This window comes from Marmota flaviventris, chromosome 20, assembly GCF_047511675.1.
Source record: "Marmota flaviventris isolate mMarFla1 chromosome 20, mMarFla1.hap1, whole genome shotgun sequence".
In the NCBI taxonomy this organism is placed as follows: domain Eukaryota; kingdom Metazoa; phylum Chordata; class Mammalia; order Rodentia; family Sciuridae; genus Marmota; species Marmota flaviventris.
Window position 1 is genome coordinate 19,716,468 of NC_092517.1, and position 20,709 is coordinate 19,737,176.

The window sequence follows — 20,709 nt, forward strand, 5'->3', positions numbered from 1 at the left end:
TTTCTTGTCAGGTCTTTTGTAGGTAGGACAGGGGAGGGGAGTGTTCCTAGGAGGTGGTACCAGGAGCCAATCGAGTATCACACGCATGTCCCTAAGAATCAGCCCTGAGAATTCACTAGAAACCACCCCACGCTGGTGTGGGCCGCCGAGGCTGAGGGGGTGTGACTGTGCTTTTAGAGCAGTTGGCTGCGGTGCCCGAGTTCCAGGGGCTGGGACCCCTCTTCAAGTCGTCGCCTGAGCCAGTGGCCCTCACCGAGTCAGAGACGGAGTACGTCATCCGCTGCACCAAGCACACCTTCACCGAGCACATGGTGTTCCAGGTGAGCAGGACGGTCCCAGGTCCTGGAGTGGCCTGGCACTGCCACTCTTGAGCTGCTGGGGACCCCAGTTGGGTGGCAGGGTGTCCCTGAGGCTCTTCACCAGGGCCTCTCTAGCTCCTGAGGTCGGCCAGAGATGGGGATCCAGGACAGGGGCGAGGATGGGGGGGCCCCTGACCCCATGGGGGAAGGGACGCGGGCCTCCCCGCAGCCTGGCCTGGACCCCTGTCCCCTGTCCAGTTTGACTGCACCAACACGCTCAACGACCAGACCCTGGAGAATGTCACCGTGCAGATGGAGCCCACGGAGGCCTACGAGGTGCTGTGCTGCGTGCCCGCCCGGAGCCTGCCCTACAACCAGCCCGGCACCTGCTACACACTGGTGGCCCTGCCCAGGGACGAGCCCACGGCTGGTGAGTCCCGCATGGTGGCCGGCCTGGGGTTGAGGTGGGAGGGCGTCACGTAGAAGCCATCGTGAGATTCCCACTGTCACTACTATTTATGTCACAGGTTGTATTCACACAAACACGATGTGAATGTATCATCACTTTGTTATGATTTATATTGACATAATTATACGCCTTTATATTACATAAAAAACATTATTTACATATTTACATTGTATATTCCATGTTTATGTTATGTATGAATATTATGTTATATTTATACCATTTTAATTATATCTATAAGAAATACATCATATGACATATAAATAATGATAATATGAATGTGAACATATTTACATGATATAAACATTATTTATATAAATTTATGTTTACGCTTATTGATACACTTAGTGCTTTTGGCCTCACTAAGTCGCTGAGGCTGGCCTCCAACTTGCGATCCTCCTGCCTCAGCCTCCTGAGGCACTGGGGTGACTGACAGGAGTGCGCCTCTGTGCCTGGCCCAGTTGATCTGTTATAAATGTTATTATTTGGATTATTATTTATATTTATGTAAATATGTCTATATAATGTGTATGTCACGTTTGTGTTGGTCATTTGTCGTGGTGGTGACAGGGACATAGCTAGAGTCCTTGCCCCGCTGTGTCTCTGGGGACATGAGCGCTGCTTTCCTCTCGTAGCTGAGGGAGCTGCGGCAGGTCCAGTGGCCCTGGACACTCAGTTCTGCCTAGTCCCCTCCTTCTTCTGGAGCCACCAGCTCCTTGTCCACACCTTGGACAGTGGCCGGGGGCCATGACATGGACGCAGCCAGTCTGCATTGTCTCTGCCTCTGCCTTGGACACATGACGTGACCGCTGTCCTACGAGGTGGCACCTTCATTCAGTACAGCCAGCCGGGGTGGGTGACAGGTCACCATTATTGATAACATAGCAGAAGCCTAGGGGAAAGGCTGTGGCCCTGCCTAAGGAGGACCTTGACCCCATGTGGCCTGGGGACATCCTGGCCACACAGCCTTGCTTCCCCACAGTGGCCTGCACGTTCAGCTGCATGATGAAGTTCACTGTCAAGGACTGCGACCCCACCACCGGGGAGACCGACGAAGAAGGCTACGAGGACGAGTACGTGGTAAGGAGGAGGCCACCGTGCGACCCATCTTCTCCGTGCTGATTTGGCTTTATGGCTTTTTTTGTTTTTCTTTTTTCTTTTATTTTTTAGTTGTAGATGGTCACAAAACATTTATTTTGTTTATTTAGTTTTTTTTTTTTTAATGTGGTGCTGGGATTCGAACCCAGAGCCTCACACATGCCAGGCAAGTGCTCTACCACTGAGCTTCAGTAGATTAAAAGAATGGTCTGGCCAGGCACAGTGGCCCACGCCTGTCATCCCAGCAGCTGAGGAGGCTGAGGCAGGAGGATCGCAAGGTGGAGGCCAGCCTCAGCCACTTAGTGAGCAACTCAGCGAGACTCTGTCTCTAAATAAAATACAGAATAGGGCGGGGCTTCCCCCCAAAAATAGATAAATAAAAAGAAAAGAAAAAGAAATGGTGGCTTCCCTTGGACCTCACCCCTGTGAGTGACTGGCAAGGGATCGGCCTCAGCTCCTCCCGTAGTCCCTGGACACCCGGTCCCCAGGCTCTGGCTGCAGGCAGGCCCACAAAGATCGTGTCCCACAGAGAGAAGTCTAGGACGAGTCCCGTGTCGTGGGCTGGTTCCTGGGGTCAGCGCGTTCTCGTGGCTGTGGGCACCCAGTAGGTGCTCTGTGTCTCGGGAGCCCTTGGTGTCCTCGGTGCCTCCTGGGCGCACCTGCCGAGCAGGGTGCAGGGGGCCTGGGAGAGGGGTTCAGAGCAGCAGCCCTGACGGACACAGGGCAGGCGTCTGTCCCACGGGGATGGGCGACTGACTTCTACCTGTACCTCTGCAGCTGGAAGACCTGGAAGTCACCGTAGCCGATCACATCCAGAAGGTCATGAAAGTAAACTTCGAAGCCGCCTGGGACGAGGTAGGGGATGAGTTTGAGAAGGAGGAGACGTTCACCTTGTCCACCATTAAGACTCTGGAAGGTAAAATCCTGAGGATGCCGTCCCTGACCTTGCTGCCCTCCAGGACCCTCGGGTGTTATTTCAGAGTTCATTCCTTTTGCTTCCAAGGATCCAGGACCATGTCTAGAGCACATACCTTTAACGCCACTTTATTAAAAGCCACTCAGCAGGGTGTCAGTGCCCCAAAGAAGAGCACACCTATAATCCCAACAACTCGGGAGGCTGAGGCAGGAGGATCGCAAGTTAGAGGCCAGCCTCAGCCACTGAGCAAGGCCCTAAGCAACTTAGCGAGGCCCTGTCTCTAAATAAAATATAAAAAAGGGCTGGGGACGGGGCTCAGGGGTGAAGCACCTTTAGTTTAATCCCTGGAATCCAAAAAAGAGAGAGACACAAGATACATGACTTGGGACTGGGGACGTGGCCCACTAGAAGGCGTCCTTAGCATGTGCAAGGCCCTGGATTTGACCCCCAGAACCTCACACATACAAAACCACATAAAAGATACATGACTCTATGCCCTGGTCTCTCCTCCAGAGGCTGTGGGCAACATCGTGAAGTTCTTAGGAATGCATCCCTGCGAGAGGTCTGACAGGGTCCCGGAGAACAAGAATACCCACGCACTGCTCCTGGCAGGTGAGCTGTCTCGGTGGGGTACCCCAACCCTGGGCTGCAGACGCCCTGTGAACATGGGGAGTCGGCAGGCTGCTGCTCGTGGGGCGGGAGTCGTGGCTCAGTGGTAGAGCACGTGCCTTGCAAGGGTGAGGCACTGGGTTCCATCTCAGCACCTCATAGAAACAAAGACATTGAGACCATCCACAACTAAAAAACAATTTTTTTTTACTGCATTAAAAATTCCTGAAGTGTAAAAAGGTCTTTAACGAGGTATCCGACTCCCAGCCAGGCACAGTATGGCGTATGCCTGGCATCCCAGCAGCTCGGGAGGCTGAGGCAGGAGGATCACAAGGTAGAGGCTGGGATGACGGATATGCACCACCTGCACCTGGCATGATCCTGTGTTCAATGCCAAAAGGCCGATGCAGTTATCATGCCTAAAACAATCAAGAAAAGGAGATGGGGGCCGGGCACGGTGGCACACACCTGTAACCCCACTGGTTTGAGAGGCTGAGGCAGGAGGATCACGACTTTAAACCCAGCCTCGACAAGGGCGAGGCGCTACTCAATGTGGACCCTGTTTCTGAATAAAATACAAAATAGGGCTGGGGGTGGGGCTCAGTGGTCAAGTGCCCCTGAGTTCAATCCCTGGTACCAAAAAAAAAAAAAAAAAAATTCTTTTTTTTTTAAAGGAAAGGAAATGGGATTTTTTTTTTAGCTGAGTGTTTATAAACAGCGGAGGGAGGACGCTTTGCTTGGCTGCCTGCGCACAGCTGACAGCCCCCAAACCCATCATTTGTGGCCACACTGAAGTAGCTCAGTCCCCTGGGTCTTGTAGACACATGCTCTGTGGTTTTCTCTTGCTGGGGCTGTCCCCTCCATCTGTGCCGTCAGATGTAGCCTCTGTGACATCAGGTACAAATGTCCCATGTCCATGATTCATCGGGGCTTGGAGAAAACTGGAAACGCGGTTGGTATCATTCCCTGTGCTTTGTAGTTCTGAGTTCGGGAGCTCAGAGTGGTCAGGCCTCCCCCAGCTCTCCTGCAGAGCCACCTTGACCAGCCTCTACCAAGGCCACCCTCTGCCTGCCCCCTCCCTCACCTCCCTCTCCCCCTCTTCTCCTTCAGGCGTGTTCCGGGGCGGTCACGACATCCTCGTGCGCTCCCGGCTGCTGCTTTTGGACACAGTGACAATGCAGGTGACAGCCAGAAGTTCAGAGGAGCTGCCAGTGGACGTCATCTTGGCCTCTGTGGGTTAAGGGATCAGTCTGCAAGAGCCCATTCAGTCCTTTCCCCCAACACTACTCGAAAAATCCTGCTTTCCCCATCAAACAGGTGGAGACCCTTCCCAAGCCTTTGTATCCAAAACCAATCAGGAACCATCGTGTGGATTTTTAAAAATCCCACCCCCTATCCCAGAATTCCTAGGGAGTAACTTTTTTTGTTTTTAATAGAGGATTATTTTAGCTTGGCCTAGGTCTTGCAGTGCTGCCTGAGAGGGGAGGGGCGTCACAGTTGGGTAAAAAAATGTTTACACCTCAATTTATCCCCAAAGAAACGACCTTAATACTATAATAAATCAGCATGTATTTATTGAACGACTACTACTTCTGCAGTCTCCTGCCCCGGCCTCCACTTCCCCCGGGGAGGCCTCCCTGGTGGAGGACTGTGTCCCCCTTGCCCCAGTGATGTTGTATATCATCTCCTACTCACGCTGCCCGAGCACCAGGCCTGGTCAGGAGCAGTAAGGTTTGCCAAGTGAGTGACAGCAGGTGACCAGCTCCGGGGTGGTCTCCTGGGGCCTCAGCCCTCCCTTTCATGGATGATAACCTGGCATCTGCCTAGGGTAGTAAGACTTTTCGCTGCTGTGACTAAAAGACCTGATTTGATCAATTTTAGAGGAGGAAAAGTTTGTTTGGGGCTCAAGGTTTCAGAGGATTCAGTCCATAGAGGCCGGCTCCATTCCTGGTGGCTTGAGGCGAGGAGGACATCATGGAGGAAGAGTGGCAGAGGAGCAGCTCACATGGTGACCAGGGAGCAGAGACTCCAGCCATGCCCCCTGCCGTCTTGGCACTGCTGACCCCACTGCGGTTAATGCACCCGTGGGGTCACACCTGGCATCAGGTCTGAGGTGGCGCGCGTCCTGGGACTTTGCTTCCAGGCGGCCAGTTTAGTGACTGGGATGAAGGCCATCTGCGCTGATCGGTGGCCTTTCTGGGTTAAGTTCCAACAGAGCAGCTTTTCAGCTCGAGCCAGTTGGTGACAACAGCTGTGGCCAAAATACACTCGTGGAGCCTGATGTGGAGAAGGTGCCTCCCATTTGGGTGGTTTTCTTTTGGGGTGGCCTCGTGTGCCCAGCAAACGTCGAGGGTGTTCGTGTGACCGGGACGCGCTCCTGGGTGGCTCGGGTTCTGTCCTTGTCAGGCCTGAAATGAAGACTTCACCCCCACGATGACCTGGTGCCCGGGTGCAAGGGCCCTTCCCTGGGGGACGGGCCACGGGGGAGGGAACCCAGGCGCCTTTCTGTCAGTCTGTCCTGGGAGCCCAGGGAAGGGAACCCGCAGGGGCGCGGCCCGCCCTCTAGGGCGGGGCCGACCTGGGGGCGGGGCCACAGGGAAAGGTAGCAAGGCCCGCCCCCTGGGGCGGGGCTTACCTGGGGGCGGGGCCACAGGGAAAGGTAGCAAGGCCCGCCCTCTGGGGCGGGGCTGGCCTGGGGGCGGAGCACAGGGAACGGAATCCCGGGGCTCATCAACGCGGACGGCCCGCCCTCTTGGGTGGGGCTTGCCAGGGGGCGGGGCCACAGGAACGGAATCCCGCGACGCATTAACGCTGACGTCCCGCCTCTTTGGGGCGGGGCTGACTCAGGGGCGGAGCCGAGGCTGGTTGGGGCGGGGCCTGGCGCAGGCGAGCGGCGTCCCGGCTGAGCGCGGCGCGAACGTGAGGTGAGGTGAGGCGACGCGGGCGGCCGGGGCCTCTGGACTCCGACGCCCGAGGGTGAGGCGACGCGGGCCACCAGGCGGGACTGCCGGGCCGGCGCTAGGTGACGTGGGGCAGGGGCGGGGCGCGCGGCAGCTACGGAGCCACCTGCACCCCGCGACCCGGGAGCTGAGCCCGGAGCGCGTTCGCCGCCGGGGTCCAGCCTGGGCCTCGGGCCGCGGCGGGCAGCGGGCGGCGGGAGGGAGCCGCGTTTCCGGCCCGGACACCGCCTCGCAGCCCTGCGCGGGCCCGAGGTGAGCGGTGCCCCTCAGCGGGGTCGCCGGCGCCTGCGGGGACAGACAGAGAAGGGCGGGACCAAGGGTCGCCCAGAGGGCAGCGCCAGGGGCCCCACTCTTTCTTGGCTGCTCCAGGAAACCCACCTCCTCGGGGAGATGCATCCGGGCAACTGTTTGGGGAGCGATACTTTAATGCAATTAAATTAACTGTCAGGGCCGCACCGTGGGGCCAGGGTGTTGAGCCAAAGGGGCGGATCCTTGTCCTGATGGAGCTTGGGGGTCCCGAGTAGTAGAACCTGGAAATCGCAGGAGGACGCTGTGACTGAGACCTGACATTTCACCAGGCCATCCCGATAGGAGGCCGAGGCAGGAGGATCGCGGGTTGGAGGCCAGCCTCTAGTGACGCCCTCAGCAACTCAGCGAGACCCTGTCTCTAAATGAAATACGAAAAAGGGCTGGGATGGGGCTCAGGGGTTAAGCACTCTGGGTTCCATCCTTGGTAACAAAAAAAGATCTGATATTTCATGTATAAACCTTCTCCTTATGTTTTGTATTTAAAGGTGGTGAGAAGGGAGGCCGAGCTGAAGAATGTGTGGGCGCACCTCCTGTCACTTACCTAGAGATGTCCTCACGAGAGCTTGTGCCTATCACGATCGACAGGGCCAGCAGCGACTCCCAGAGTGGAGAGACCCCGAGAAGTACTACCCCTCTTACAACAAGAGCCCCCAGTCCAGCAGCCCGGTGCTGCTGTCTCGGCTGCACTTGGAGAAGGTAACCAGTTGGATCCCGACTGGACCAGTTTCCACTCAGCAGTACTGGGGATGGAGCACAGGGGTGCTTTACCACTGTCCTTGTTTTAATTTGCTCTTTTATTTTTTAATTCGATGATACACGGTTTCAAATAATAGAGCCACTAATTTAGGATTACATTTTGTTTTCCTAAATTGGACCCAGGGATGCCTAACCACTAAGCCACATCCCCAGTCCTTTTATTGTATTTTATTTAGAGAATAGGATGTTCCTGAGTTGCTTAGAGCCTTGCTAAATTGCTGAGGCTGGCCTCCAACTGTGATCCTCCTGCCTCAGCCTCCCTAGCTGCTGGGATTACATTTAAATCAGCTTTTATCAATATATTCTGGCCCCCAGATAAGAACCACTCTAAACCTTAATGAAAGTAGTTATATTATTGCTTTATAACCTGAGGACTTGATTCACTATTCCCCGGGGCTCAATTTAAGTGCATTCACTATACTGGACATGCTAGCCATAATGCATGCCCGATTTCTGTAAGACTTTTATTTGGAGGGAAAGTTTTTTTTTCTATTTTTTTTATTTAAGGCAGCAACTGTGGACATGGTGGCTCACACTTATAATCCCACAAATCTCTGGAGGCGGAGGCAGGAGGATCACAAGTTCAAATCCAGCCTCAGCAATTTAGGAAAGCCCTAAGCGACTTAACAAAACCCTGTCTCAAAAAATAAAGGCCAGGTGCAGTGGCACACGCCCGTAATCCCAGCAGCTAGGGAGGCTAAAGATGGGAGGATCATGAGTTCAAATTCAGCCTCAGCAATTTAGTGACAAACTAAGCAAACTCAGCAAGATCCTGTCTCTAAATAAAATATAAAAATAGGCTGAGGATGTGGCTCAGTGGTTGAGTGCCCCTAGGTTCAATTTTTGGTACCCAAAATTAAAAAATAAATGGGGGGTGCTAAGGATGTGGCTTGGTGGTTAAGCACCCCTAGGGTTCAATCCCTGACCTCCCCACACAAAAGAGGAGACCCTCAAAGGGGAAAGGAAAAGATGAGACATATTTAAAAGGAAGACAGAATTTAGAAGGAAGGGAGATCAGTGTGTGAGTCTTCTATGCTGTTAGCCCCTAGTTCTCTTCCAAATCCCTGAAGACTTACTGAATGGAGGTCCACTGGAAACAAAATATTGTTGAACAGAAAGATGGGGACTTGTCCTAGGTTGCCTGATCAGCAAAGGCAAAGCTGGAACTGAATTCCCGATAGCAATCCCCATTCCAATTAATGGATCCTAGAACCAGAACTAGGGGAGGTAGAAGCAAACAGTCCCCATTTGGGTCACTGTTAGGAATTTTCTAATGTGCTGTTAGACCATACATCTCATTAATAAGTTTGGTTACGATTTCACGGTTTAGATGGGTGAGGTGGCACGTGCCTGTCATCCCAGCAGCTTGGGAGGCTGAGGCAGGAGGATCGCAAGTTGGAGGCCAGCCTCAGCAACTTATGGAGACCCTGTCTCTGAATAAAATATAAAGAGGGCTGAGGACGGGGCTCAGGGGTTAAGCGCCCCTGGGTTCCATCCCTGGTACCAGAAAAAAATAAAAAAAGATCGCCTGTGTTTCATAATTTGATAAATATTTCATATTTCATATTTCTCAAACCTGTAATTTGTGAAACAAATTAGAAATATTTCAGCAGTTCATTTGGCCAGCATGTGCATCTAGATTGCAGTATTTGCATTTGAAACCGCCACTTTGCAAATTGCTTCCTCTTTGATCTATCCACCCCAATGCCCCCAGCTGTTCTGTTGAGGGACCAAAATGGAAAAGGTGACTAATACCAGGCACTATCCTCAGCACTTGGGCTTCTCACCCACTTCCTGTGCATGTCCTCACGTGTGGGTTTGGTTTACAGTTGTCCAATGAACCCACTCAGTTAAAGGTCACCAATAGAAGTGGTGAGAACAAGCCTCACCCTAGGCACTGGTGACATCATCATGGATGGTCCTTGCTATGTTGCTGAGGCTGGCCTCTAACTGTGATCCTCCTGCCTCAGCCTCCCTAGCTGCTGGGATTACAGGTGTGGGCCACTGGTGGGAAGGGTCAGTGCAGGCTAGAATGTTCAGCAGCCTCCCTAGCCTCTGCTCCTAAGTACCAGGAGCACCCCTCTATGTCACAATAACCCAAAGTGACCCCGGCCATTACCAGAAGTTTCTGGGTGTTGCGGAGAGGTATGTCAGTGTGCAAAGTTGAGAACTCAGAGGTAGAATAGTTGTCTTGCAGATTTCTATTGAAATTGAAATCTGAATTCAGTTGATTGGCTTTTTTTTTTGTACTCAGGATTGAACCCAGGGGTGCTCAACCCCTGAGCCCCATCCCCAGCCCTTTTTTATGTTTTATTTAGAGACAGGGTCTCACTGAGTTGCTTAGGGCCTCACCGAGTTGTTGAGGCTGGCCTCCAACTTGCAATCCTCCTGCCTCAGCCTCCTGACTGGGTGGGATCACAGGTGTGTACCTGTCATTGTTATTTTTTAGTTTTCAATGGACCTTTATTTTATTTATTTATATATGTTCCTGAGAATTAACACAGGGCCTCACATGCTAGGCGAGTGCTCTACCACAGAGCCACAATTCCGGGCCCCATTGTTATCTTTAATTCTTAACATTATCCTGTGGCCAGGTGTGGTGTCACTCACTTATCCCAACTGCTTGGGAGGCTGAGGCAGGAGGATCTCAAGTTGGAGGTCAGCCTCAGCAGCTCAGTGAGACCCTGTCTCAAAATAAAAAATAAAAAGGACTGGGGGGCTGGGGATGTGGCTCAGTGGTTGAGCATCCCTGGGTTTTACTCCCTAATACGACCACCAACAACAAAAAAATACAAGTAGGAATCTAGAAAAATCCATGTACAGGCTTCCTTGTGTATCATCCTCCTATGTCAGCCTCCCAAGTGGCTGGGATTATAGGCATGTCCTTCCACAACTGGAAAATTTTGTTACTATTATGCTCTCCTTTTTCTGTGGCAGGGCGCAGACTCATCAGAGCGGGTCATTGCCCCCATGCGATGGGGCCTGGTCCCATGTTGGTTCAAAGAAGCCGATCTTTCCAAGATGCCGTTCAACATCACCAACTGTCGCAGTGACACCATCTTGGAGAAACAGTCCTTCAAGGTGGGGAAAGGCACACACTCCTCTTTTTTCCTAAGAGCTATGAATGCCTTGTACGCCTGATGAATAAGATTAGGTTCTAAAAAATATTCCCAGTTGTTCATCTTGAGTGCAGTTGGTGCCAGACTTTACAACAGAACAGTCACATCTTATGTTCTGTGGATTGACTGTCCTCTGGGAGGCAGTTTTTATTTTGAGGTTCTCATGTACTTGTGATCCGATGGGAGGAGCGAGGGATGGATGTAGAACAGGGGCCTCCTGCGGAGCCAAGGCAGCTAGGGTGATTCTCTCTTGTCAGTGCTTGTGAACACGCCAGAAAGATTTCAAGACACCTCACTCCGAGGGGTAGGCATGAGTCGATTAGTAAAAAAAGGAGAAACCGGGTGTGGTGGTGCATACCTGTCGTTCCAGCAGCTTGGGAGGCTGAGGCAGGAGGATCACAAGGTGGAGGCCAGCCTCAGCAACAAAGCGAGGCCCTAAGCAACTCAGTGAGACTCTGTCTCTAAATAAAATATAAAAAGAAGATGGGGCTCAGGGGTTAAGCATCCCTGGGTTCAGTTTCTAATACCAGGAAAGAAAAAAGCTGGATCTAAGTGAGGTACACAATTTTTAACTCCAAGGTCACATGCTGGACCTGGGTTTGTATTATGTTTGCGGTCCTAGGGGTGGAACCCAGGCCAGGGCCATGGGGACCCTGTTCCTGGCTCACCCCAGCCCTGGGCCTGGTTTTCACTTAAGCTCTTCGATGCCTCCTGCGAAGCCACAGGGTACCACTGAGACCGTATCTTCCTCTTCTCTCTCAGGTGCCTCTGGGAAAGGGACGGCGCTGTGTGGTCTTAGCAGATGGATTCTACGAATGGCAGCGGAGCCAAGTGACAAGCCAGAGTCAGCCCTACTTCATCTATTTCCCCCAGGTCAAGACCGAAAAGGTATCGGCCACAGCGGGCTCTGGGAAAGAAGGGACCCAGAAACAAGTCAAGGTCATTGATTTAGTCAGTTTTTTCACTGATGTGACTTAAGACCCTCCAGCACAACTGCAGAGGGAGCTAGTGGACGTGGGGCTCAGGGTGTCCCAGGTCCCAGTCCACAGACGGAGGCAGGACATCATGGAGGAAGAGTGTGGGGAGGGAGCAGCTCCCATGGGGACCAGGGAGCAGAGACTCCACTCTCCAGGGACAAATAGGGACCCCAAGCCATGGCCCCAGGGCCACCTTCTCCCCACACCCCACCAAGGGCCACCAGGGGACCCCCAGGGAGCCATTCACTGCCAGGATTCAGGCCTCACACCCCCTCACTCCTCTGGACCTTCCTGTATTGTCCCCATGGGAACTCTGGGGACACTCACAGCCACACCATCCTGTCTGTTGATCTTCATGTCTGCTCTATGTCCCTGTGATCCCAGCTACCTGAGGACATGAGGCAGACAGTTCACGAGTTCAATCCCAACCTCAGCAACTTAGTGAAACTCTGTCTCAAAATAAAGACAGGGTGTCACTGAATTGCTGAGGCTGGCCTCCAACTTGCGGTCCTCCTGCCTCAGCCTCCCAAAATAAAAAATGAGACAAAGGGGGCTGGGGTTGGGGCTCAGTGGGAGACCACTTGCCTAGCACGTGTGAGGCCCTGGGTTGGATCCTCAGCACCAAAGTAAATAACTCAAATAAAAGTGTTGTGTCCACCTACAACTAAAAACAATATGAAAATACAGGACTGGGCTGTGGCTCTGTGGTAGAGCACCTGCCTAGCCTGCGTGAGGCACTGGGTTTCCTCTTTAGCACCACATAAAAGTAAGAAAATAAAGCAAAGGTCCATCAACAAGTGAAAAAATATTTTTTTTAGTTGTACGTGAACACGATATCTTTACTTCATTTTTATGTGGTGCTGAGGATCGAACCCAGGGCCTCACATGAGCTAGGCAGGTGCTCTACCACTGATCCCCAATCCCAGCCCTGAAAAATTATTTTTTTTTAAAAATACAAAGACTAGGGGGCTGGCGCTCAGTGACAAGAGTGTTCTCAGGCTCAATCCCTGTACCACAAAAAATTAATTCACAGATCAACAAAGTCCCCTCTTAAAGTACAATGATTTTTAACATTTTCAAAATGTCACACAGCCATTATCACCATCTGATTCCAGGACATTGTCATTGCTCCAAAGAGAAGCCCACTAGAAGTCACTTCCCTTACCTCCCTGTCCCCAGCTTTAATCCCCATCTTTTCTTTCTTTTTTTGGTTCCAGCAATTGAACCCAGGGATGCTTAACCACCGAACCGCATCCCCAGCCCTTTTTTTATATTTTATTTAGAGACAGGGTCTCAGTAAGTTGCTCAGGGCTTCACTAAGTTCCTGAGGCTGGCCTCCAACTTGCGATCCTCCTGCCTCAGCCTCCTGAGCCACTGGGATTGTAGGCATGCGCCACACCACACCTGGCTGACCGTCTTCATTGACAGGTGCGGGCTGGGGCTATATCTGGAAAGGGAAGAAAGTGTATTTTGTGGAGTTTGGATCTCTGGCATGGAAAATATTTGGAAAACCCTCATTTGTTACCTCTTTGAGTATTTCTTCTCTTTTTCTCTTGGCTTCCTGAGATCTGGTGTCTTCCTTTGGTGCTGGAGATGGCCCCCCAGGGCCTGGAGTTTGCTGAGCTCACACCCCACCACTGGGGGGCGCTCTGGGCCTGGGGTTCCATTTAGAAAAGCACTAGATGCTTTGGTTTTGTCCTGTGGATCTTGGATGAGCTCTTCTGTATTTGGTTTTTCTATTTTTTGTGAATCACTTTAGATAATTTTTATTGCTGTCTTCATTTGTTGTTTCCATCTCTCCCAATTTTGTTTTATTTTATTTTGGGGTACCAGGGTTTGAACCCTGGGGTGCTTAACCACTGAGCCACATCCCCAGCTCTTTTTTATTTTATTTTTGGGGGGTGACCAGGGATTGAACTCAGGGGCTCTCAACCACTAAGCCCCATCCCCAGCCCTATTTTATATTTTATTTAGAGACAGGGTCTCACTGGGTTGCTTAGGGCCTCACTAAGTGGCTGAGGCTGGCCTCCACCTTGCGATCCTCTTGCCTCAGCCTCCTGAATGGCTGGGATTACTCATATGCACCACCACACTTGGATTCCTCGAAGTTTCTTCCCTCTTTCCACTCTTTCACATGAACACCCCGTAAGGTCCATGGAGAAGAGCCTTCAAGCTGGTAAAAACTCCCCCAGTGGCTGCAGTGCTTGGGGGTTCTGTCTCCCTCAGGTTTGCCCATACTCTGCTTTTAAGAGTTTGATAATAGTTGGGTACTGTGGCACGTGACTGTAACCCCAGCCGCTCAGGAGGCTGAGGCAGAAGGATCACAAATTTGAGGCCAGCCTCCACAATTTAGGGAGGCCCTAAGCAACTTAGCAAGACCCTGTCTCAAGACAAAAACTAAAAAGGGCTGGGGACATGGCTCCGTGGTTGAGCACCCCTGGGTTCTGGGGTGTCACTAAAAAAAAGATGATATATCTGACTTCTTAATGGCTTGCTGGTTTGTACAAAGGCCCTGCCTTCCTCCCTTTGTCACAATCATCTAGTATTTCCATTCCGCTTCCTCCTGGAGCTCCTGTCTTAAATTTTCAGCACACTGGTTGCTCAGCAACCTCACTTCTCTGATGCATTTAGAGAAAATTATGATTGTGGAAATGATGCGGCTTTTTTCTTATTGTTAAGGTAGAAGTGATATTTTTTCCAGCTTTCTATATTCTAGCTCTTAAACTCAATCTTGAATAATAAGTAGGAGTACAAAGAAGAAAGGTCAAAACCTGTGTTTTGGACAGAGGAAAGTTACTTCAGCAAGAAACAAGAGTAACCACGCCTGTCATCCCAGTGACTTGGGAGGCTGAGACAGGAGGATCGAAAGTGGAGGCCAGCCTCAGCAATTTAGTGAGGCACTAAGCAACTCAGCGAGACCCTGTCTCTAAATAAAATAGAAAAAGGGCTGAGGATGGGGCTCAGGCCCCTGAGTTCCATCCCTGGTCCCTCCACACCCCTCAAAAAGAAAAAGAACCAAGTTGCCCAGGTTGGCCTTGAACTTGGGATTCTCCTGCCTCGAGTACCCGAGGTTGCAGGCGTGTGCCGAGCTGTCCAGCCTGCAGAGGTGGCCGGCGTGTGTGGAGGTGGCCTCTGAGCACATCCTCTGCCCTTGTGCTTCTAGGCAGAAGACGCCACCGGGGCTGTGGATAGCGCTGAGACCTGGGGGAAAGCTTGGGACAATTGGAGGCTGCTCACCATGGCGGGGATCTTTGACTGCTGGGAGCCCCCAGAGGGGGGAGACCCCCTGTACTCTTATACCATCATCACCGTGGACTCCTGCAAAAGCCTTACCGACATCCACCCCAGGCAAGTCACGCGTCTCAGCCTTGGGTCCAGAAAGATTCCAACAAGGGTTTGTCCTCTGCTTTTAGATAGGCAGCTTCCGGAAAACTAAAATTGTACAAAATATAGTTATCATCAGTCCAGCTACAACATAGGCACAGACACGGCTGTGACCAAATTACCTGACAAGAACCAATCAGAGGCAGGCACGGTGGCACACATTGGTAATTCCAGCAGCTGGGGAGGCTGAGGCAGGAGGATCACAAGTTGGAGGCCAGCCTCAGTAACTTAATGAGGCCCTGTCTCAAAACAAATGAAGAGGTCTCAGGGACTGGGCTTGTGGCTCAGTGGCAGAGCACTTGCCTAACATGCATGAGGTACTGGGTTTGATCCTCAGCACCACATAAAAAATAAAAAAAAATAATATATTGTGTCCACCTAAAGCTAAAAGATGAATATCTCAATAAATAAATAAATAGGGGCTGGGGTTGTGGCTCAGTGGGTTCCCTCTCTGGGACCAAAAATAAAACACAATGACCGAGCAAGGACATAGGTCAGTAGAAAGTCCTTACTTGGCACAGGAGGTCCTGGGTTTAATCAGGAAAAAAAGAAAATTGAGCCAATGAATAGCCCATCCCCAGCCCTATTTTGTATTTTATTTAGAGACAGGGTCTCCCTGAGTGGCTCTGGGTGTTGCTTTTGTTGAGGCTGGCTCTGAACTCCTGATCCTCCTGCCTCAGCCTCCCAAGCTGCTAGGGTGACAGGTGTGCGCCACTGTACCTCGCTCTATTTGATTTTGAGACAGGGTCTCCTCGAGTGGCCTAGGGCCTCGTTAAATTGCTGAGGCTGGCCTCCACCTTGCGATCCTCCTGCCTCAGCCTCCTGAGCTGCTGGGATGACAGGCGTGCACTGCTGGAAATTCCTTAGTGCCATTTCTCTCTGTACTGTGGCTTCTCCCATCCACAGAAAGCTCTGGAAAGCAGAGTCATGTTACCCACCAAACCCATCATGTGTATCTCGTGCTTTTTTCTTTATGAGAGAAGTTAATTCAGTCCAAATGCTAAAGAATCTTCTCATGCCTTCACAGTATTTGGAAAGTGGTTCCAGCCGGGACATTTATTTTTACATCCTTGTCACTGATACGGATTTGTCTATACCCGTTGCTCTGGAGATGATCACGTGTTCTCTTTTTTCTCTCAAGATGCTTTATTACTTCAAGCTTCTGTTCAGTATTTAAAATGCTTCCATCTGCAATGACTCACTGGGTTTTTTTGTTTTGTTTTGTTTTTTTGATAGAGGACACAATACCTTTATTTTATTTCATTTATTTATTTATTTGGTACTGAGAATTGAACTCAGGGGCCCTGGACCCCTGAGCCCCGTCCCCAGCCCTTTTTAATATTTTATTTAGAGACAGGGTCTCCCTGAGTTGCTTAGGGTCTTGCTAAGTTGCTGAGGCTGGCCTCCACCTGGCGATCCTCCTGCCTCAGCCTCCTGAGCTGCTGTGATGACAGGCGTGCGCCACTGCACCTGCCTTTATTTATTTATTTTTATGTGGTGCTAAGGATCAAACCTAGGGCCTCCCATGTGCCAGGCAAGCGCTGCACCCCAGACTGCCTGGTATGTTTGAGCCAGGAAACTAAGACATGTTTGAGATATTGAGAGAATGAGTATGTGAGACTGTGTGTGTGTTCCTACAAGGCTCAGTTTCTCTGGGGCCCTCACATTTCCTCAGATGAAATTCTGCAAAAGCAAATGCAATATTTTCTTCATACTCCACTGGATCCCCGAGATCTCAGCCACATTGGAAGAGATTTGCAATTTCCAAACAGACATCCACAGAGCCGCCTGCTTGGGTGACACCTTCGCAGTTATTGCCACATCTGAACACCGGCCTCGGTGGTTTTGGGGTGTTCTCCTGAGAAGAACGTACTGTTCTCCCTGGTGCTGTTGGCCTGGTCCCAACCTGTATCTGCACTTTCATATGATTTTCTATTTTGCTAATTAACCTTAAACAATTTCTTATATTTCATCAAAAACACTTTTTTGGGTTGGTTGGTTTTGGTATTGGGAATAGAACCCAGAAACTGGGCCACATCTGCAGCCCCCTTTATTTATTTATTTATTTTTTATTTTGGGACACGGTCTCGCTAAGTTGCTCAGAGTCTTGCTAAGTTGCTGAGGCTGGCCTCCACCTTGCCATCCTCCTGCCTCGGCCTCCCAAGCCACCGGGATGACAGGCGTGCGCCACTGCACCTGGCTTACTGTAGGCCTTTCTCATTTGGGGAGGCTGGAGATTTTTGTGGAGAGATCTAGTCTTTAAATTTAGGCTGAGGCCTCAAAGAAAGTTCATTAGTTTTCTAGAATGTTCAGTGGCTTGCAGTGGGATTGGTTGTAGCCTCTCCACTGTGTTGCGTGACGCTCATTCTGGGGTCTCCATGTTGACTCTGGAGCCCTCTCGGGTTGTGCCGAGGGGGAGCCTGTCACACGAGGGACGGAGGGCAGGCCAGCTCCTCCTCATGGCCTGTCACCTACTAGCTGACCGATCTCTCTTCCCTCTCCTACCCCACAACCTTCCCCACCCGCCCTCCTGACCCATGGGCTAGGATGCCCGCCATTTTGGATGGAGAGGAGGCTGTGTCCAAGTGGCTCGACTTTGGAGAGGTGTCTACCCAGGAAGCCCTGAAGCTGATTCACCCCACAGACAACATCACCTTCCACCCCGTCTCCTCCGTGGTGAACAACTCCCGCAACGACACGCCTGAGTGTGTCACTCCTCTCAGCCTCGTGGTCAGAAAGGTAAGGGGGCTTGTGACCATCATGGTCCTTGTATATGTGTCTGCGTGTGTACCGGGGACAGAGCCCAGGGGCACTTAACCGCTGAGCCACATCCCCAGCCCTTTCTATATTTGATTTGGAGACAGACTCTTGCTAAATTGCTTAGGGCCTCGCTAAGTTGCTGAGGCTGGCCTCTACCCTGTGATCCTCCTGCCTCAGCCTCCCAGTCACTAGGATTACACCACCAGGCCTGGAGCTCAACTGGTTTTCTTTATTTCAATTGTTAAAGGGACACAAGCCTTCCAAAACATGGAGGGACACAAGGAATAAAGGTAGCCTAGCATATTTTCAAAACAAATACGAACAAAATTTAATTACCTGTTGAACAAAATGCCTTTTCGATTCTCTCCTCTCCCAAAAATCCATGTGATAAACCAAGACAGAAACTACCAGCAACTACTCAGAAGCCAGTTTATTTTGAGACAGGATCTCGCTGAGTTGCTGAGGCTGGCCTCCAACTTGTCATCCTCCTGCCTCAGCCTCAAGAGTTGCTGGGATTATAGGTTTGCGCCCCTGGGCACAGCTGAGTTTGGGGCACAGTGACCTCTCAGGAGACACTCCACCCCAGACATCCATGAAGCCTGTGCCAAGACCACACAGATGTAAACTGTCCTGCTGGGGACAAATACCGCACAGCCCACATCTGCATCCTCGTTTTGCTCAGCTCCCCAGGGACTTCAGACATACACCCCCGTGATGACACAAAATCAGTCAAGAAATCAAATTACCAACCGTACCAGCTCATTAAAACAACACAAGGGCTGGGGCTGGGGCTGTGGCTTAGAGGTAGAGCACTCGCCTAGCAGGGTCAAGGCCCTGGGTTCGATCCTCAGCACCATGTAAAAATACATAAAATAAAGGTATTGAGTCCAACTACAGCTAAAAAATACTAAAATAACACACACACACACACACACAAAAAACTTTCTTTCCAACTCCCAATTCATCCTACCACACTTCCAGTTAATAAGACCCGTGGACTCAGAAACCCAGACTTCACCTTTCTGCCCACTTATCTCAATATATATGATTTTTTTTTTTGTACGGGGGATGGAACCCAGGGGCTCAATTAACCCCTGAGCCCCGTCCCCAGCCCTTTTTAATATTTTATTTAGAGACAGGGTCTCACTGAGTTGCTCAGGGCCTCACTAAGTGGCTGAGGCTGGCCTCCACCTTGTGATCCTCCCGCCTCAGCCTCCCAAGTTGCTGGACATATGCCGTCATCCCCAGCTCAACTGATTTTCAGCATTTCTTTTCTATATTTATTTTTACAACTACAAGTTGAAGGAGCTACAGTCCATGGACTTTTTTTTATTTATTTATTTGTTTATTTTTGGTACCAGAGATGGAACCCAGGGGCACTCTACCACTGAGCCCCATCCCCAGCCCTAATTTTGTTATTTAGAGACAGGGTCTCACCGAGTTGCTTAGCGCCTCGTTTTTGCTGAGGCTGGCCTTGAATTCACAATCCTCCTGCCTCGGCCTCCTGAGCCGCTGGGTGACAGGCATGCGCCACCACGCCAGGCTTCTGCATGGTCTTTACTCTATAAGCAAAGTCACTTTCTGGACAGGTAGCATTTGCTAATTCAGTTTGGGTTTGGGCTGTGGGTGTCCAAGAAGCAGCGGGAGCAGTGACAACAGTTAAGGAGAACTTGTACAGAGGCCACACATACAGGGAGGACTTTAGCTTGAATCCCTCATCACCGTGGCTCTTGGAAGTTCATCCTTACGTCCACAGCCTCATTTCCAACCCAACCCCCTGGTGACACCGAATTCCCTTCTGGGTTTTGTTTTTACCCGTTTTTGTTGTTTTGAGGCAGTCTTGCTAAGTTGCTGAGGCTGGCCTCTAACTTGCGATCCTCCTGCCCCAGCCTCCCCAGCTGCTGGGATGACCGGTGGATGGAGTCACACATGGGCCTTTCCCCAAAGCCTGAACTGGGTGCTGTCACCTTCTCCTTCCTCCTAGGAACCCAAGGCAAGTGGCAGCAGCCAGATGATGATGCAGTGGCTGGCCACCAAGTCCCCCAAAAAGGAGGAACCCAGGTCACCCCAAAAGGACCAGTCCGATGTTCCGCAGTGGACCAGCCAGTTCCTGCAGAGGAGTCCACCGCCCGCCAAGAGAGCAGCCCCCGGCCTCCTAGACCGATGGCTGAAGCGGGACAAGGAGGAGCCGGCGGCCAAGCGTCCTCACTGCCAATAGCGGCCTCCAGAGAGGCCCAGGTGAAGTCCTAGTGGAGGCTGCTGCTCAGGTTCAGGGAGGCTCCTTGCATTCTGCGTGTGGTCCTGGTTAGGCTGGCCACTGTGGGCTCCCGGGCAGATCGGCCACCCTGGCCTTGGCGGTGGGCCCCCCCACAGCGCAGGGCTGCTGCTGGGAATGAGGGGGACCCGCTGCTCCAGGCTCTTCCCAGCCGCCGGGTGCTGTTAAAATTATGTTCCTAGAGTTTATTTTTTTCCTGAATAAATTATATTTGATAGCTTTGTCCTACGCACTGGATGGAGAGTGACACGGGTCGAGGAAGAGTCAGTCCTGAGCTCACCCGGTTTGCCCCAAGAAATAGCTTTAGATACAAACCAAAGCTATTTTTGGGGGGTTGCTGGGGAGTGAACCCAGAGGCGCTTAAACCCTGAGCCCCGTCCCCAGCCCTTTTTATATATTATTTAGAAACAGGGTCTCATGAGTTGCTTAGGGCCTTGCTAAATTGCCGAGGCTGGCCTCCAATTTGCGATCCTCCTGCCTCAGCCTCTCAAGCCACTGGAATTACCCGTGGGGCTTTCTGAGCACCAAGCTACAAAAAAACCTTGGAATCCGGGACACGCCCCTTGTCGGATCTCTTTTCACTCTTGATACTTGGAAGTTGTTGGAATTCTTCAGCTGAAAATCCACCTGAGTCCTGGTGCAGAGCCAAGACCCTGTCCTTCCCGCTGGGAAAATGGAGTCCAGCCAGGAAGCCATCCCTGCCCCCCAAAACCTGTGCAAAGCTTCCCAGCCTTGGGCTAGAGCAAGCATCGGGGTGCCAGGGCTTGTGGATGGGGCTGTT

At 51.4% G+C, this 20,709-nt stretch overlaps 2 protein-coding genes across 8 annotated transcripts in view; both read left to right on the plus strand.

Moving 5' to 3' along the window:
• Copg1 (COPI coat complex subunit gamma 1) overlaps positions 1-4,968 on the plus strand; it is a 32,339-nt gene extending 27,371 nt beyond the window's left edge. For all 3 annotated transcript variants that reach the window (XM_071605927.1, XM_027954430.2, XM_027954432.2), the window contains 6 exons: positions 178-320; positions 558-729; positions 1,748-1,845; positions 2,641-2,779; positions 3,293-3,391; positions 4,499-4,968. In XM_071605927.1, coding sequence (XP_071462028.1) covers positions 178-320; positions 558-729; positions 1,748-1,845; positions 2,641-2,779; positions 3,293-3,391; positions 4,499-4,629 — 782 coding nt within the window. In that variant the 3' untranslated portion in view covers positions 4,630-4,968. The remainder of the gene's footprint in view (positions 1-177; positions 321-557; positions 730-1,747; positions 1,846-2,640; positions 2,780-3,292; positions 3,392-4,498) is intronic.
• A 1,299-nt stretch (positions 4,969-6,267) lies between these two features.
• On the plus strand, positions 6,268-20,156 carry Hmces (5-hydroxymethylcytosine binding, ES cell specific). Of its 5 annotated transcripts, none has more exons than XM_071605853.1 (7): positions 6,268-6,312; positions 7,143-7,353; positions 10,351-10,494; positions 11,295-11,420; positions 14,673-14,857; positions 17,440-17,632; positions 19,638-20,156. In XM_071605853.1, the coding sequence occupies exons 2-7, from the start codon at positions 7,171-7,173 to the stop codon at positions 19,869-19,871; spliced, it is 1,065 nt and encodes a 354-aa protein (XP_071461954.1). In that variant the 5' UTR covers positions 6,268-6,312; positions 7,143-7,170; the 3' UTR covers positions 19,872-20,156. The 5 variants fall into 5 exon arrangements, with proteins under 5 accessions (XP_071461954.1, XP_027810258.2, XP_071461955.1 ...); XM_027954457.2 differs by having other exon boundaries at positions 6,291-6,410; XM_027954458.2 differs by having other exon boundaries at positions 6,292-6,364.
• The last annotated feature ends 553 nt before the right edge of the window (positions 20,157-20,709 follow it).

Bases quoted from the DNA above. Each gene is read 5' to 3' on its own strand.
- Hmces (XM_071605853.1), top strand. From the start codon at position 7,171: ATGTGTGGGCGCACCTCCTGTCACTTACCTAGAGATGTCCTCACGAGA. The intron at 7,354-10,350 runs GTAACCAGTTGG...TTTCTGTGGCAG, and splicing joins CTCGGCTGCACTTGGAGAAG to GGCGCAGACTCATCAGAGCG. The intron at 14,858-17,439 runs GCAAGTCACGCG...CCCATGGGCTAG, and splicing joins CTTACCGACATCCACCCCAG to GATGCCCGCCATTTTGGATG.